This window comes from Tiliqua scincoides, chromosome 6 (genome assembly GCF_035046505.1).
Source record: "Tiliqua scincoides isolate rTilSci1 chromosome 6, rTilSci1.hap2, whole genome shotgun sequence".
Taxonomy (NCBI): domain Eukaryota; kingdom Metazoa; phylum Chordata; class Lepidosauria; order Squamata; family Scincidae; genus Tiliqua; species Tiliqua scincoides.
This window is the reverse complement of record NC_089826.1, coordinates 70276979-70291103: the sequence shown is the minus strand read 5'-3', so window position 1 is coordinate 70291103 and position 14125 is coordinate 70276979. Positions and strand designations below refer to the sequence as shown.

Here is a 14125-nt window from a genome sequence, read left to right as displayed (position 1 = left end):
CAAACTGCAAGTTTGTTGAATGTGGGTCTTATGTTAAGCAAGTGTGGACACCCTTATCCTATGCCGTGAGTGGCTTGTAGATTTGGGGGAGATCATATTTTTTTCCAAGGCTTTGCCTTGATATTCTTAAATGCCCTACTGAAATGTACAGTTACTCTTTCTCATTGCTAGTCCATGAGCAAACTATATGTTGCTTCTGGAGGATGCTATAAAATTGCTGAAAACTAGAATTAGGTTGGGAGGAAGGTGGATAGGGTCTAGTTAGTGTATATTGCTCATTTTCAAGTTCAACGGGTACCTTCTTGTCTTGTAATACTTTTTTCTTTTCAACAAACCTTTCTTATTCTTCAACAGTGACCTTGATCAGCTCAGGAAAATTAGACGGCGAAGCCCTCACGACGATACAGAGGCTTTCACTGTGTTCTTGAGATCAGATGTGGAGGCAAAGTAAGGGCATGTCTGAAAACATTGTTTGATTCTGGTTATCTAAAACAGCAGCTAAGGGACTGAGCTGATTCAGAACATCCTTGGTTTGGATCTTGCTTCTTCCAAGAATTCATCAAGTGACCTTAGACAAGCAATTTCCTCTCAGCCTCAGCTCTGCAGCTGCAATAATAATGCTTATTTTACAGAGTTGTTGTAAGGAAAACATCAAGGATAATATGTGTGAAGTACTTTGTGTGCTCAAAGTGTTAATAATAAAAAATAATACATGTGGGGCCTCTTTATCCACGGATTTGCCTTACCCACAGATCCGCAGATATACTGGACTCTCAGATTCCCCCCCCCCCAGAGATTTCCCAGACACAACTGGAACTTTGTTTGTTATCATTTATTAACTTCTAAAATATAAGGCTTGTCCACCAGTTGCTGTGGAAAATCACTTTGTTTCAAGTGGGAGACGGTATATCCAGGAGAAGTGATGAGGCTGCAGTATGTGTGAATGTAGTGGAATGAACTTGATTTGCGAATATTCCCATGAACTTTCAAAATTATTTGTACTCTCTCTTTGTGGGCTTTGGGTATGAGCTTTGTGAGACCATAATTCCAAATCTATCAGTGTTTAAAATCTCCAATTGGGGGAAGGAAGAATACTTAAGCTGCTGCCCTTGTTTGGCATTGGAAAGCAAAGTATAAGGGCTTCCCTCGCTTTTCAATGATCCGCTCTTTCCACCCTTTGCAATTATAACCAGAACCCACACATTTGATGTGCGATCAACTCTTTCGACCTATATCATCTTGTTTCCACAACCTTTCACACACTTCTGCAACCATGTGCTGCTTGTTCATTTTATTGTACTGTTGTGTGTGTGTGTGTGTGGTGTATTGTTCAACTTTTGTATGCATTTGCAAATATTGTGTAGTGCATTATTTAAGTTTTTCGGTGACCAAAATGTATTTGCAAGCTAAAAAAAGACTGTTCTGCATTTTAACAATTTCTTGTTTTTGACAATATTCTATTCCATAACCTCTCAGATAAGAGGGGGACAGGACAAACCTGTACTATTTATAAAGCATAACTAACACCAGTTACAGGAAGGTGTTTGTTTCCTTTGTTCTTTTTTTTTTCCCTGATACAGGTCTTTGGAAGTTTGGGGAAGCCCAGAGGCTCTTGCTAGAGAGAGAAAGAGGCGTAAAGAAGCAGAAATAGAATACAGAGAAAGTAAGTGCAGAATTAGATACGTGCTTAATTGTTCTGATAACTCTAATCTTCCAGAAAGAAACAAGGGCTATTTCATCAGTATGTGCCTTGTGACAATCTTAGTGAAGTTGATGATTGTCCTGTATTGTCATCTTAGGAAACATGAGCAGACCTATCTTAGCATTTTAAGGACGTAGTCCTAATGAGGACTTGGGCCGGCCAGGGAGGGTCGCAAATGTGCCGTAAAGCACGTTTGTGCCTCCTGACGAGGAAGCCGTGGCGGCTGACATAAGCCTCCGTGGCGGCTTCCCCACAGCTGCTTGTGTCAGCGTGCCCGCACTGACACAAGCGTCAAAGGTAGGCAGCGGGGTGGGGAGGAGGAGGGAGAGAGGCGTTCCTGGGTGGGGGGAGGGAGGACAATGGGCGGCCCCGGGGGGGGTGCACGGGGAATCGGAGGTTGGGCTGGGATCCAGCAGTTATGCCGGATCCCAACCCCTGTCCCCGTGGAGAATGGAGAGGCTTCAAGCCTCTCCGCTCTCCTCGGACTTGCACCACCTCCAGAGGTGGTGCAGGTCTGAGGAGACCCATTGGGGCCAGCAGCCCTTACCCAGGGGTAAGGTGGAAAAGTTTCTCCTTGTCTCTGGCTGAGCCGTTGCTGCCCACAAACCTGCGTTGGATGCAGCGCAAGCCTCCTCGCTTGCCTGTTCCAGCGCAGGTTTGGACCGTGCTCTAAATGTTTTTATATATAGGCTTAGATTTTTTTTATAAGAGTGGTATACAGTATAGTTTTATGTGTAACAGAGATGTTAAAATTCTGCTCTTTTTCCCCTCTTGGTTGATAGCTGTAACTTATATCTTTACAGATTTGTTTAGAAACCAAAAATTGCTGAAAGAATACAAAGATTTCCTAGGAGAAACTAAGGTGAGAGAATGTTCTGAGATGGTGTCTGCTATGGGATTGTATCATCTTAGTATAAAATGTGTTTTTTTCCAGAATTGTTGCTTATATGTAAATATATTAAAGAGCGTGTGTGTGTGTTGATATTTTTAATGGGCTGATTTTAAAAGTGTAAGTATAATCTAATAAGTATAACAGTATTTCAAATTATAACTCTGTAACATTGCACAGAAGCATGTATAGAGAGAAAAGAGAGGTGTGATGTATTTTAATCTGTGTTTTTGTTTTTAATACAGCCACGCTCCAGCACATCAGCTATGTTTCTAAGGGGACCAGGAAAAGTGGTGATGGTTGCTATCTGCATGTAAGTGTGTACTGTGTATGTGTGTTTTTTGTAGCAAGATGTACATGTGCTTAGCTTATGCTAAACACTTAAATTTAAAATGAACTTAGGCTGGAATCCTAACCTCACTTTCCTGAGTGTAAGTCTCATTGAACAAAATAGGACTTACTTCTGAGTAGACCTGGTTAGGATTGTGCCCTTAGAGGCTTATGCATACAGCTGAAGGTGCATTTGTATTCTGGAAAATGGCTGTTTTGAAAGTGAAATTCTAATGTTTCAATAAAAAGTTAGTGAATGCTGCATGCTTATGCCCTTTGTCCTCTCTTTCATGTAAATGACCCTCTCCTTTCTGTGGTGTAGTTCAAGTGCCTGCATCAGTGCTTGCCATTTATCATTTCTTAACCAGGGTTTGAAGTGAGGACTTGAAACCAGGTTAATATGTCTTAACCAGGGTTTGAAGTCAAGACTTAAAATTGATCTGCAGATTCTGATTAGATGGGAATCATGTTTGAGACATACAAAATTATGCAGGGAATGGACAGAGTGGATAGGGAGATGCTCTTTACACTCTCACATAATACCAGAACCAGGGGACATCTACTAAAATTGAGTGTTGGGCGGGTTAGGACAGACAAAAGAAAATATTTATTTACTCAGCGTGTGGTCGGTCTGTGGAACTCCTTGCCACAGGATGTGGTGCTGGCGTCTAGCCTAGACGCCTTTAAAAGGGGATTGGACAGATTTCTGGAGGAAAAATCCATTATGGGGTACAAGCCATGATGTGTATGCGCAACCTCCTGATTTTAGGAATGGGTTAAGTCAGAATGCCAGATGTAGGGGAGGGCACCAGGATGAGGTCTCTTGTTATCTGGTGTGCTCCCTGGGGCATTTGGTGGGCCGCTGTGAGATACAGGAAGCTGGACTAGATGGGCCTATGGCCTGATCCAGTGGGGCTGTTCTTATGTTCTTGTGTTAATGCCAACCATCTATAACGCTGATGCAGTTGTACTTCTACTCTATGGCTGAAATAAACTATAGAAGGGAGAAGGGAATATGTGTATACTGTCTCATCTAAACATAGTCTGGCAGTTGGTCCAGTGCCAAAGTTGTCTTCCCAGTGGGAGTGCATTTATTTTCAAATGCTTGAATAGCTGGGTATTTTCAGTTTGGGGTGATTCACTCTTTTTCTTTTCCTCCATCCCCAGAAATGGCTTGAATTTTTTTTTTAAGATCCTTGCTTGGATTTACACGGGTTCTGCAAGCATGTTCTCAGAAGCCATACACTCTTTAGCCGATACTTGCAATCAAGTGAGTACTCTCTTGGTCTTTAGTTATCTACTCATGTCTTTTCAGTAATGTAGTGTGGTGGGATTAGTTTCCCAGAAGATATGTAGATCTTTTGATGTGATGGGGTGGGGGGATTCATAATAAACACCATTAACTGTGGTACTTGTGAAGCTGCCTTATATCGGGTCAAGCCATTTGTCCATCTAACTCAGGGGTGTCAAACATCCAGCTCACAGGCTGTATCCAGCCCTTGGAATCTCTTTATTCAGCCCCTGTGTTAATTTGGCACTCCCAGCACCACCATCAGTTGCTGAGCTGCAAAGTGACTCACAGCCCAGTCCTGTCCTGTGCTGGAACAGGCAGGCTGGCCAGCCTGTGCTGTATCCAGTGCAGAGTTGTTGCTGGCTGCGGCACAACTCAGGGCAAGGGGAATTAAATCCCCTTTCACCAGGTAACACGGCAGCAGCCTGAATGGGGCTACTCGGATATATGCCACTTAAAGAGGTGGTGCTGATCTGATCAGCCTGGTACTAGACTGGGCTGCCTGGGAGGGGGGTTAGGATCTGACCCCAAAGTGCCTTCAGATTGCCCTCCCCAGACCTCTGCGCTGCCTGAGGCAAGCCGGTGCAAACTTACCCAGCACTGGCATACTGGAGGCCAAATTCAACCTCTGGAGGCAAGCACACACCACCGTGTGCCAGCCTGCCTCCTCCTGGGATGGTGCAACAGTGCCTTATGGCACTCTTGTGACATCTCTGGGCCTGCGCAAGGGACGTGTGCCAGCCCAACCGGGCGTTTGGATTGGTCCCTCATTGGCAGAAGTGGCACCACTGAAAGGCAGGTACTGGCAGAGCCCAATTATCACATGGGCCCCTCTTTTGGCATTGCTGTTTCTGCTAAGATGTCGCTTATGAAAGAACAGCCAATGTGATTGGGCTCATCCAGCACCGCTGTTTCAGCAGCGCTGCTTCTGCCAAGGCGCTTAGAGGGAGAGACAGAAGGATGCCTCAGAAGTTTAGGAATTATACAGGAGAAGAGGCAGACCAAAAGAGATGAGGAAGGAGAAGCTGCCAAGTTGCTGGGAGAACCAGTTGTCATGTGCTTTCACATGACCACATGTGTTTGTGTCACACAACCTTTCAGCAGTGCCCCTTTTACTGAGGCATCACTTTGCAGGTTACCTTTCAACTGCTGAGCTGTGAAGTGACGCCTTGGCAGAAGCTAAGCTGCTGAAAGGGTGTTAATCAGAGTCTTCTGTATCTTGAAAACATAATCACAATTTGCATATTTCCTCTTCTGTCATTTGTTGCTAATGAGTTCCTAAGTGAGAAAAAAATGCTTATTTCTGGTCATCACCTGTTTAGTGATGTCACTTCCTGGTTAATAATATCACTTCCAGCTTTCAGCAGGAACCATGAATGCGTTTCAGATCACTGTATGAGTTTTGACAGCCCGATCTAACTGAAAACATTTAAATTGACATACGTCTATGTGGAGGATTACTGAAGCAGTGTTTAAACTTTCCCAATGTGATCAGTAATTAAACATTTCTCTACATTCTCTTTCCTTATACAGGCATTGCTAGCATTGGGAATAAGCCAGTCTGTGAGGACACCAGACCCAAGTCACCCGTAAGGACATTGCCACGTTGTTTTTTTATAGATCTTACCTGTAATGAAATAATTAGTGTCTGCCTTGAATTCATCTGTGGCTCTGAGGTCTTTTGAAGGTCCATGTCCCCTTGTATGATGCTTACCTGCATGAGCTTTGTATTCTGGAAGTTCGGGGGTGATGTAATGACATAATTACATCTCCCCTGACCTTTTGGGCTATCACACTGCTTTTAATGTGAAACACCGGCCTTTGGGCCAGGTCTGGTGATCTTCTGCCTTCTCTGGGCCTAGTTGCTTCACATTCTCGGTGGTGAGCAGCGAAAACACAGTCATTGGCAGGAGTGTGAAGTGGCTGGACCTGGAGAGGGCTGATGATTGCTGAACAGAGGCACAAGGTGTCACCCCTCGTCTTGAGGGTGACAACTGGTGCGGCCTGCACCAGCCGCACTCTTGTTGTGACGTCACTGCTCTGACTGAACATCTCAGCAAATCTGACATGTATTTTGCCTTTTGAATATATCTGATTTGTACCACAGCATAATATCACTGTGCTTGGGTTTAAGATCTGAAGAAAATTTGGGCTTTTTCATTAGCCTCTCGGGTTTTTCTGTGTAAAGCACTACTCATGTCCTGCTCTCTTGGGCATCTTGCAAATACCTGAAGGTAGCACATGACAAATGCAAGTTGGAAAGCATTTTATTAGAAAGAAACTGGGTAGTGTTTTGCTGAAGAAATGTTTGCAGGAATTTTTATGTAGTTCATTGAAGCTGTGGTGCAGATAAATATAAATGGGTCAAGCATAAAGCAGAATTAGAAAAAAGGTATGATCTTGTATAACATGAAGTATAGTGGGTCCTCGGTATCTGTGGGGGTTCCATTCCTGGAACCCCTGCAGATGCCTAAACCTGCAGATGATGAAATCCGTGGGTTTGGGCATCTAAAATCCTATGAACACAACCAGAACTGCACTCCAGTTGTGTCTAGAGGACCTTCCGAGGCCTGGGGATGCCTCCTTGGTACTCAGAAGGCTGAAAACTGCAACTTCATGTTTTTGGTTGAAAACCAGCAGTTTTTGACCTTCCGGAAGTCCTAGAGGACCTTCTGAGGGCCATGGAGGCCATGTGCAACTCCTGTCTCCTCAAGAGGGTACAGGTTGGACCTACCTTGCAGATTTGGAATCTGTGGATAGTCAAAACCACGAGTCCTGAATCTGCAGGTAAGGAGGGCTGCCTGTATTTCTTTCCCAAAGCCAAATTAGCCAAACGTTGAGAGACATCAGTTTTTTTAAATGTTTACTGAATCATTGTGTAGAAAAGTGACACTTTCCTATGCTCCCTTGCAGGTATGGCTTCACAAACATGCGCTACATTGCATCCTTGATTAGTGGTGTTGGCATTTTCATGATGGGCGCAGGACTTTCATGGTATCATGGTATTATAGGTTTACTGCATCCTCAGCCCATAGAATCTCTTCTTTGGGTAAGTGGGTTTAGCAATCCAGTGCTTTACTCAGACCAGAGTTTCTCAAAGTTCTTTCCCTGCTGTACCATTTCGCTTGATCCATCTATTGGAAGTACCACTAGAAGTAAGTGGTGATGATGTCATTGCCAGTTATTTCCAGATTGGGAAACTAGATGCAACATGCCAGACACCGCTTAGAGGCTCAGGGTGCATGAAAGGGCTTTTTCGAGTGTGCGAAAAGTGCACACTGGAGTTTTGCCTGTCGAGCTGAGCCTCCTGCTGCTGTTCATTATATTGCATTGCTGGTCTCGCTGCCAGGTGGTGGGAGGCTGGGAACCATGCAAGTACCACCATAAACCACCATTGAGACCAGCATTGAGAAATGCCACCATAAACCACCATAAACCAGCATTGAGAAATGCTGGTTTACAGCCCAACCCTATGCCTGTTTACTCAGAAGTAAGTCCCATTAGAGTCAATATGGCTTACCCCCGGGTAAGTATGGATAGGATTGGGCTGTTAGACTACAAATTGTGCCTCAATATCCATTGATTTGACTCACCATGGATACTGGGGCCTACCATTAAATGTCTTGTAGCAAGGAAAAAAAGCAACAAATCTCATTTCCTATCTTTGTGCTGTTAAATAATTATAATTTCATTCCATTATATTCCATTATTCACCCCATTTAGTGACTGAATGCAATATAGCATCTATACCAATGCATTCTGGAATGACAAGGGAGGAGCAAGAAAACTGGAAATGAAACTTTAAAGCTATTTTTCCACTGATCTGGTATCCACTGATTTATTTTTTTTATCCACTGAGGGTTCTGGAGTGGAACCCCATTGGATAACGAGGTGCATTCTGTATATCTGATTGTGGTCTGGTATTTTTTGGATAAAAAATTCAGATCGGAAGGAGATGAGGTACTGATCATATCTAAGGTGGCAATTTCCATGGATCTGCTTATGTGTAGCTGTGGCTTAAGCATCACCTTGTAGACCCTCATCCAGTAATTTGCTAACCAATTTCCAAGGGTTTTGTAGATGTTCATCACATATTAACTGTTATTGAAAGAGCAGGTTTAGAGGGGGGTCCTCAGTCAGAAGATGCTGTTGTCTCATTGTTGTTGCTGCTTGTCATCAGTTTAATTTGCTGTAATTTTCGTGGTGGTTTGTGTTGTTCACTGTTCTGGGTCCTTGGGAAGAAGAGCAGTGACTTGTGACATTCATTGACATTGCCGTCCCTGGTGACCACAGGGTGGTAGAAAAGGAACATGAAAAAATAGACAAGTACCATGAACTGTGTCTAGAAACCACCCGATTGTGGATGAAACACACTAAAGTGTTGCCAATAATCATAGGTGCGCCATCTCTGCAAATTTTCACAACTATTTGCAACAACTGAATGCACCAGCAATTACACTCGCTGAGCTGCACAGAGCTGCTATTATTGGAACTGCGTCAATTATCCGTCGATACCTGCGATGATCCTAGGCCACTGGTTGGGGCCTGACCTTCACGGGCAGTACCAGTGATACTGTGATTTTGCTTTTACAGTCACAGGAAGCAGCTGGGGTTTTGCGTGGCTAAAAAATGTAAAGACTGAGATTAGGAAACTTGAAACTCAAGGCATCTCTCCATGCTATTATTTTCCTGAGGTTTATAATTTCTTGTGGTTTGGGAAAAAGCCATCTAATAATTTAAGGCAGGGATGGGCAACTAGTAACCTGTGGACTAAATCAGGCCCCAGAGTAATTATAATTCACTGTTTCACTTACAAGAAGAGAAGAAAGGCTTTCAAGTTGTAAGAAAAAGAGTATTATGTTTTTAATGATCCTTGTCTTTCTTTGTTTTTGTTTGTGGCACATACGTAATATTTGTACTAGCCGCATTGGGTGCCCTTCGGGGAGAAAATCGGAATACAAATCTAATCAATCAATCAATCAATCAATCAATCAATTAGTAAAAATAATTTATTTATTTATGTAATGCTATAGCTGAATGTGCATGCTTTATAACTGGGCAACCCCTCCTTCTAGGTGTTGGCCTTTTAATTATAAAGATTAAATTAAATTAATCTTTAATTATAAAGATTTAATTATAAAGATTAGCATCTTTTTTCAGGAAGATGCTGTTCCAATCCCTACACTATTGTCTGGAGAATAGAGTAGTCTCTGAGGATAGAAAAGTTGGCTATCCCCAAGATAAACCATTGCCACAACTTAGCATTTTTGATCTCCTTGCTTTAGGCTAATCTCAAGAGTAGGAGACTGTTTTTGAATTCTGCCTAGTGTATAAGACTCCCTGCTATATATATGTAACTAAATTCTTTATTTTTCTCCCTCTTTTAGGCTTATTGTATTTTAGCAGGTTCATTGGTATCTGAAGGAGGTATGTTACCTTGTAGGAAAATGCTTCATGACTTATCCTGTCATTGTTTTGCCAGTGTGTTAAAGGATGCTTAAAGTCGGAGTCAACTTGCTTCTTAATACTTCTTAATATATGTTCATATTTTCAGATAGTATATACCTATACTATATAACATGGTATATACATGATAGTATAAAGTATGATATTCTGCTCTGTTGTAGCCTGTTCAGAGGAGCCTTTTATCTATTCGCTATAGTTGCCTCTACAAAATATGTTTGAAGTAGCTTATGTGGAACTCCCATTGGTTTCCTATGCAGCCCTCAATTTGACCCACGACTGCTTGACCAACTGAGCAGCAGCATTATGGAACTCCCAGGCAGTTCGCTGAATTGTATTGCATCAATATAACCCTCTCATTGATATGCTGAATGCATGTCAGGTTTCTAGTACACTTTATTATGTGAAACAAGTAATTGATATATAAAAAAATAGACCTGTTGTGAATGTAGATCTAGTAGATCTGATGTAATGGTTGTGCTTAGAAGTCTTCAAATGAACAAATGATTCCATTAAAGATTTGTTTTGTTAGGTGCAAAATAAAGGACTTGATGGACTGGATCCTAGCCAGTATATTTTCGATGACTCCAGTCTAACACATTCCATGAGTTTAAGAGGACTTCAGTTTTATTTTTCAGTTATATGACGTGACACACTGCATGACAAACTGCTTCTGAAACTGAGGGCAATTTTAAAAACCTGGTATCAGCAGGCTACTGATCAGAGAAAAACTCCAGCATCTTGATTCAAAGATGTGAATTTCTTGAACTGCATAGCAAACATCTTTTGAAATTACATAAGAACATAAGAACAGCACCACTGGATCAGGCCATAGGCCCATCTAGTCCAGCTTCCTGTATCTCACAGTGGCCCACCAAATGCCCCAGGGAGCACACCAGATAACAAGAGACCTCATCCTGGTGCCCTCCCCTACATCTGGCATTCTGACTTAACCCATTCCTAAAATCAGGAGGTTGCGCATACACATCATGGCTTGTACCCCATAATGGATTTTTCCTCCAGAAATCTGTCCAATCCCCTTTTAAAGGCGTCTAGGCTAGACGCCAGCACCACATCCTGTGGCAAGGAGTTCCACAGACCGACCACGCGCTGAGTAAAGAAATATTTTCTTTTGTCTGTCCTAACCCGCCCAACACTCAATTTTAGTGGATGTCCCCTGGTTCTGGTATTATGTGAGAGTGTAAAGAGCATCTCCCTATCCACTCTGTCCATCCCCTGCATAATTTTGTATGTCTCAATCATGTCCCCCCTCAAGCGTCTCTTTTCTAGGCTGAAGAGGCCCAAACGCCGTAGCCTTTCCTCATAAGGAAGGTGCCCCATACCCATAATCATCTTAGTCGCTCTCTTTTGCACCTTTTCCATTTCCACTATGTCTTTTTTGAGATGCGGCGACCAGAACTGGACACAATACTCCAGGTGTGGCCTTACCATCGATTTGTACAACGGCATTATAATACTAACCGTTTTGTTCTCAATACCCTTCCTAATGATCCCAAGCATAGAATTGGCCTTCTTCACTGCCGCCGCACATTGGGTCGACACTTTCATCGACCTGTCCACCACCACCCCAAGATCTCTCTCCTGATCTGTCACAGACAGCTCAGAACCCATCAGCCTATATCTAAAGTTTTGACTTTTTGCCCCAATGTGCATGACTTTACACTTACTGACATTGAAGCGCATCTGCCATTTTGCTGCCCATTCTGCCAGTCTGGAGAGATCCTTCTGGAGCTCCTCACAATCACTTCTGGTCTTCACCACTCGGAAAAGTTTGGTGTCATCTGCAAACTTAGCCACTTCACTGCTCAACCCTGTCTCCAGGTCATTTATGAAGAGGTTGAAAAGCACCGGTCCCAGGACAGATCCTTGGGGCACACCGCTTTTCACCTCTCTCCATTGTGAAAATTGCCCATTGACACCCACTCTCTGCTTCCTGGCCTCCAACCAGTTCTCAATCCACGAGAGGACCTGTCCTCTAATTCCCTGACTGTGGAGCTTTTTCAGTAGCCTTTGGTGAGGGACCGTGTCAAACGCCTTCAGAAAGTCCAGATATATAATGTCCACGGGTTCTCCCGCATCCACATGCCTGTTGACCTTTTGAACTGAGTTTCAAAAGCAGTCTGTGATGTGGCAGAGGGATATACCAATGAATGGAAAAGGTTGAGCCTGCCCTTGGGCAAACTGAGGCCCAGCCAAGAAGTCCATTACAGTAGTTTCTTAAATGCAGTCCATTAATGGATATTTGATCTGTAACCCATTAGTCCAGAGCATTCATATTAAAGTCAGAGGAGGCATTCTGGAGTTAAGGGGGTAATAGATGGAAACTTGGAAATTTATCTTCACATATTTCACCCTTTTTAAAAACTCTTCCTTTTTTTCTTTTGGAAAAAAGTCTTTACACCCATGAAACTTTATTAGCAAGATTTCCGAAATGAATGTTATCATTTTTTAACTTACGTTTTTTCTTTTATCCAAATAATTCTTATCACTTTTTTGGTTTGTTTCAGCTACTCTTCTTGTAGCAATAAATGAAATTCGAAGGAGTGCCCGGGCAAAAGGTGTATCGTTCTATCAATATGGTATGTACACGTTTAATGTGGGAGGAATTAACTCCCTTTCTTCCTTGTTTAGAAAATCTGGTTTTTTTACCTTAACTTAGATCCATTTTGAATGTATGCCTCTTAATCCCTTTAGTTAATCCCTTAATACCTTCATAAATTGGAAGCAAATCCTTTTTGGTTCATATGTGCAGGCCCAGCAGAAGCTTTGGGCCTTCTGAAACGGTGGTGGTGGTGGGGCCATATACTGTTTGACTGCTTCATAAAGCAGCCAGGTAAACAGAGAAGTTAAACAAAGAGAAGCAGAACGCAGTGATCCTATGGCTCTGGTGCAACCTTCCTTCCTCTATGCCAGTCATGTTTAAAATAAACATAAAAGGGCAGAATGGAGCATGCTGCTTTATTTTAAATAGGACCAGCACAGAAGAAGGAAGGTTCTCTATGCCCTCTATGCTGGAGCTGTAGGTAAGGGGGTGGGATTGGGGATAGGACTGCTGTGCTGCATCTCCCCTTGTCTACTCAGCTGCTTTGCTAAGCAGCTAGATGGCCAAGGCAAGAAAAAGAGTTCTTTTTCCCATTTTCCTCCAGAAGCACTCCAGGGAGACGGTGGCTGGCGCTGGCCCAATTCTCTTCCTGCTTGCACTGAGCAAGTGGGAATAAGATCAGAGAGCCAACTGAACAGCTCAGTGCGCAGCGAGCCAGAGGGGGGCATCTCAGTTCTCCCATCTCCCTCACTCACCACTCAATGCGAGTATTTCGGCCATCTTCATGGCATTGCATTTGTGCATCCTAAAACTTGTGGCCACCAAGCAGATAACTGCTGAAGTATGCTTCTGCATGAATGCCCTCTTAACTCTGATGAAGCATCCAGAGGGAAGTGTATTTGCTCTTGTGTGGCTAACTGTAGGCCTGGCTAATTCAAGGCACTGGCAGTGTATCACTATAACCGCTTTTTCAATTCTCAGTCATGGAAGCTCGTGATCCGAGTACGAATGTTGTGTTATTAGAAGATACTGCGGCAGTTCTGGGTGTGATGTTGGCTGCTACTTGTATGGGCCTGACCTCCCTAACAGGTAAGCATCTTTATTAAGTGAACACAGACATGGCTTGACTGGGCTTAATTTTCTTGGAATTTGCAAGCAGGCCATGAACCAAGGCTAGTTTATACAGAATCAGTAGTTTTCATTTTTAATACAATAAGTGCACAAAATGACTTGGGTGCTGTTCAGAAGCTCATTTGGCAAAGTCTTCCCTGGACCGTACGCTTGCAGATTCCAGGTCAGGGATCACATGTTGGAATGCTATCATTTGGAGGGGAGTTGGGGGTGGGAAGCCCAACCCAAACATGTTAGTTGTAGTAAAATAGCATGCTGAGAATAAGGCTGAACTGGAACTTGCTTTCCTGACATGCTTGATTGCTACATGCAAGGAGTTCTTTGTTTAAATGTGTGGATGTTTCATCATGAATTCTCCGAACTGCAGCTGAAGTGGTGTAGTCTAGGTAAAGCTTTACTGCTTGATTTTGTTTATTGTGTAAGCTGGTCTTAATATATTTTCTTGAGAGATGTGTGTGACAATCTGTTAGTAGGTGTGTGTGATACTTACCTTCACCATTTGTGCACTTCAGTGTTGTCGTCGTCGTCTTACTGCCTAGTCTTCTGATTAGTGCGTAGGAAGCCAGATTGTGACATACTAAGTCAGATTATGGGTCCATTTAGGCCAGTACTGTCAACACACACTGGCAGTAGCTGCCCAAGGTTTCAGACAGGCATTTTTCTCTGGCCTACCTGAAGATGCTGGGGTTTGAACCTGGGACTTTCTGCATGCAAAGCAAGTGCTCTACCACTGAGCTGAGGTGCTACCCACAGTGA

At 43.2% G+C, this 14125-nt stretch overlaps 1 protein-coding gene across 1 annotated transcript in view; it reads left to right on the top strand.

The window, feature by feature from the left end:
• The window catches only part of SLC30A9 (solute carrier family 30 member 9), a 39932-nt gene that overhangs the window by 11642 nt on the left and 14165 nt on the right, over positions 1 to 14125 (top strand). The window contains exons 5-14 of the mRNA XM_066632370.1: positions 355 to 447; positions 1581 to 1663; positions 2506 to 2564; positions 2837 to 2904; positions 4089 to 4191; positions 5746 to 5801; positions 7126 to 7261; positions 9600 to 9639; positions 12204 to 12275; positions 13220 to 13327. Coding sequence (XP_066488467.1) covers positions 355 to 447; positions 1581 to 1663; positions 2506 to 2564; positions 2837 to 2904; positions 4089 to 4191; positions 5746 to 5801; positions 7126 to 7261; positions 9600 to 9639; positions 12204 to 12275; positions 13220 to 13327 — 818 coding nt within the window. The remainder of the gene's footprint in view (positions 1 to 354; positions 448 to 1580; positions 1664 to 2505; positions 2565 to 2836; positions 2905 to 4088; positions 4192 to 5745; positions 5802 to 7125; positions 7262 to 9599; positions 9640 to 12203; positions 12276 to 13219; positions 13328 to 14125) is intronic.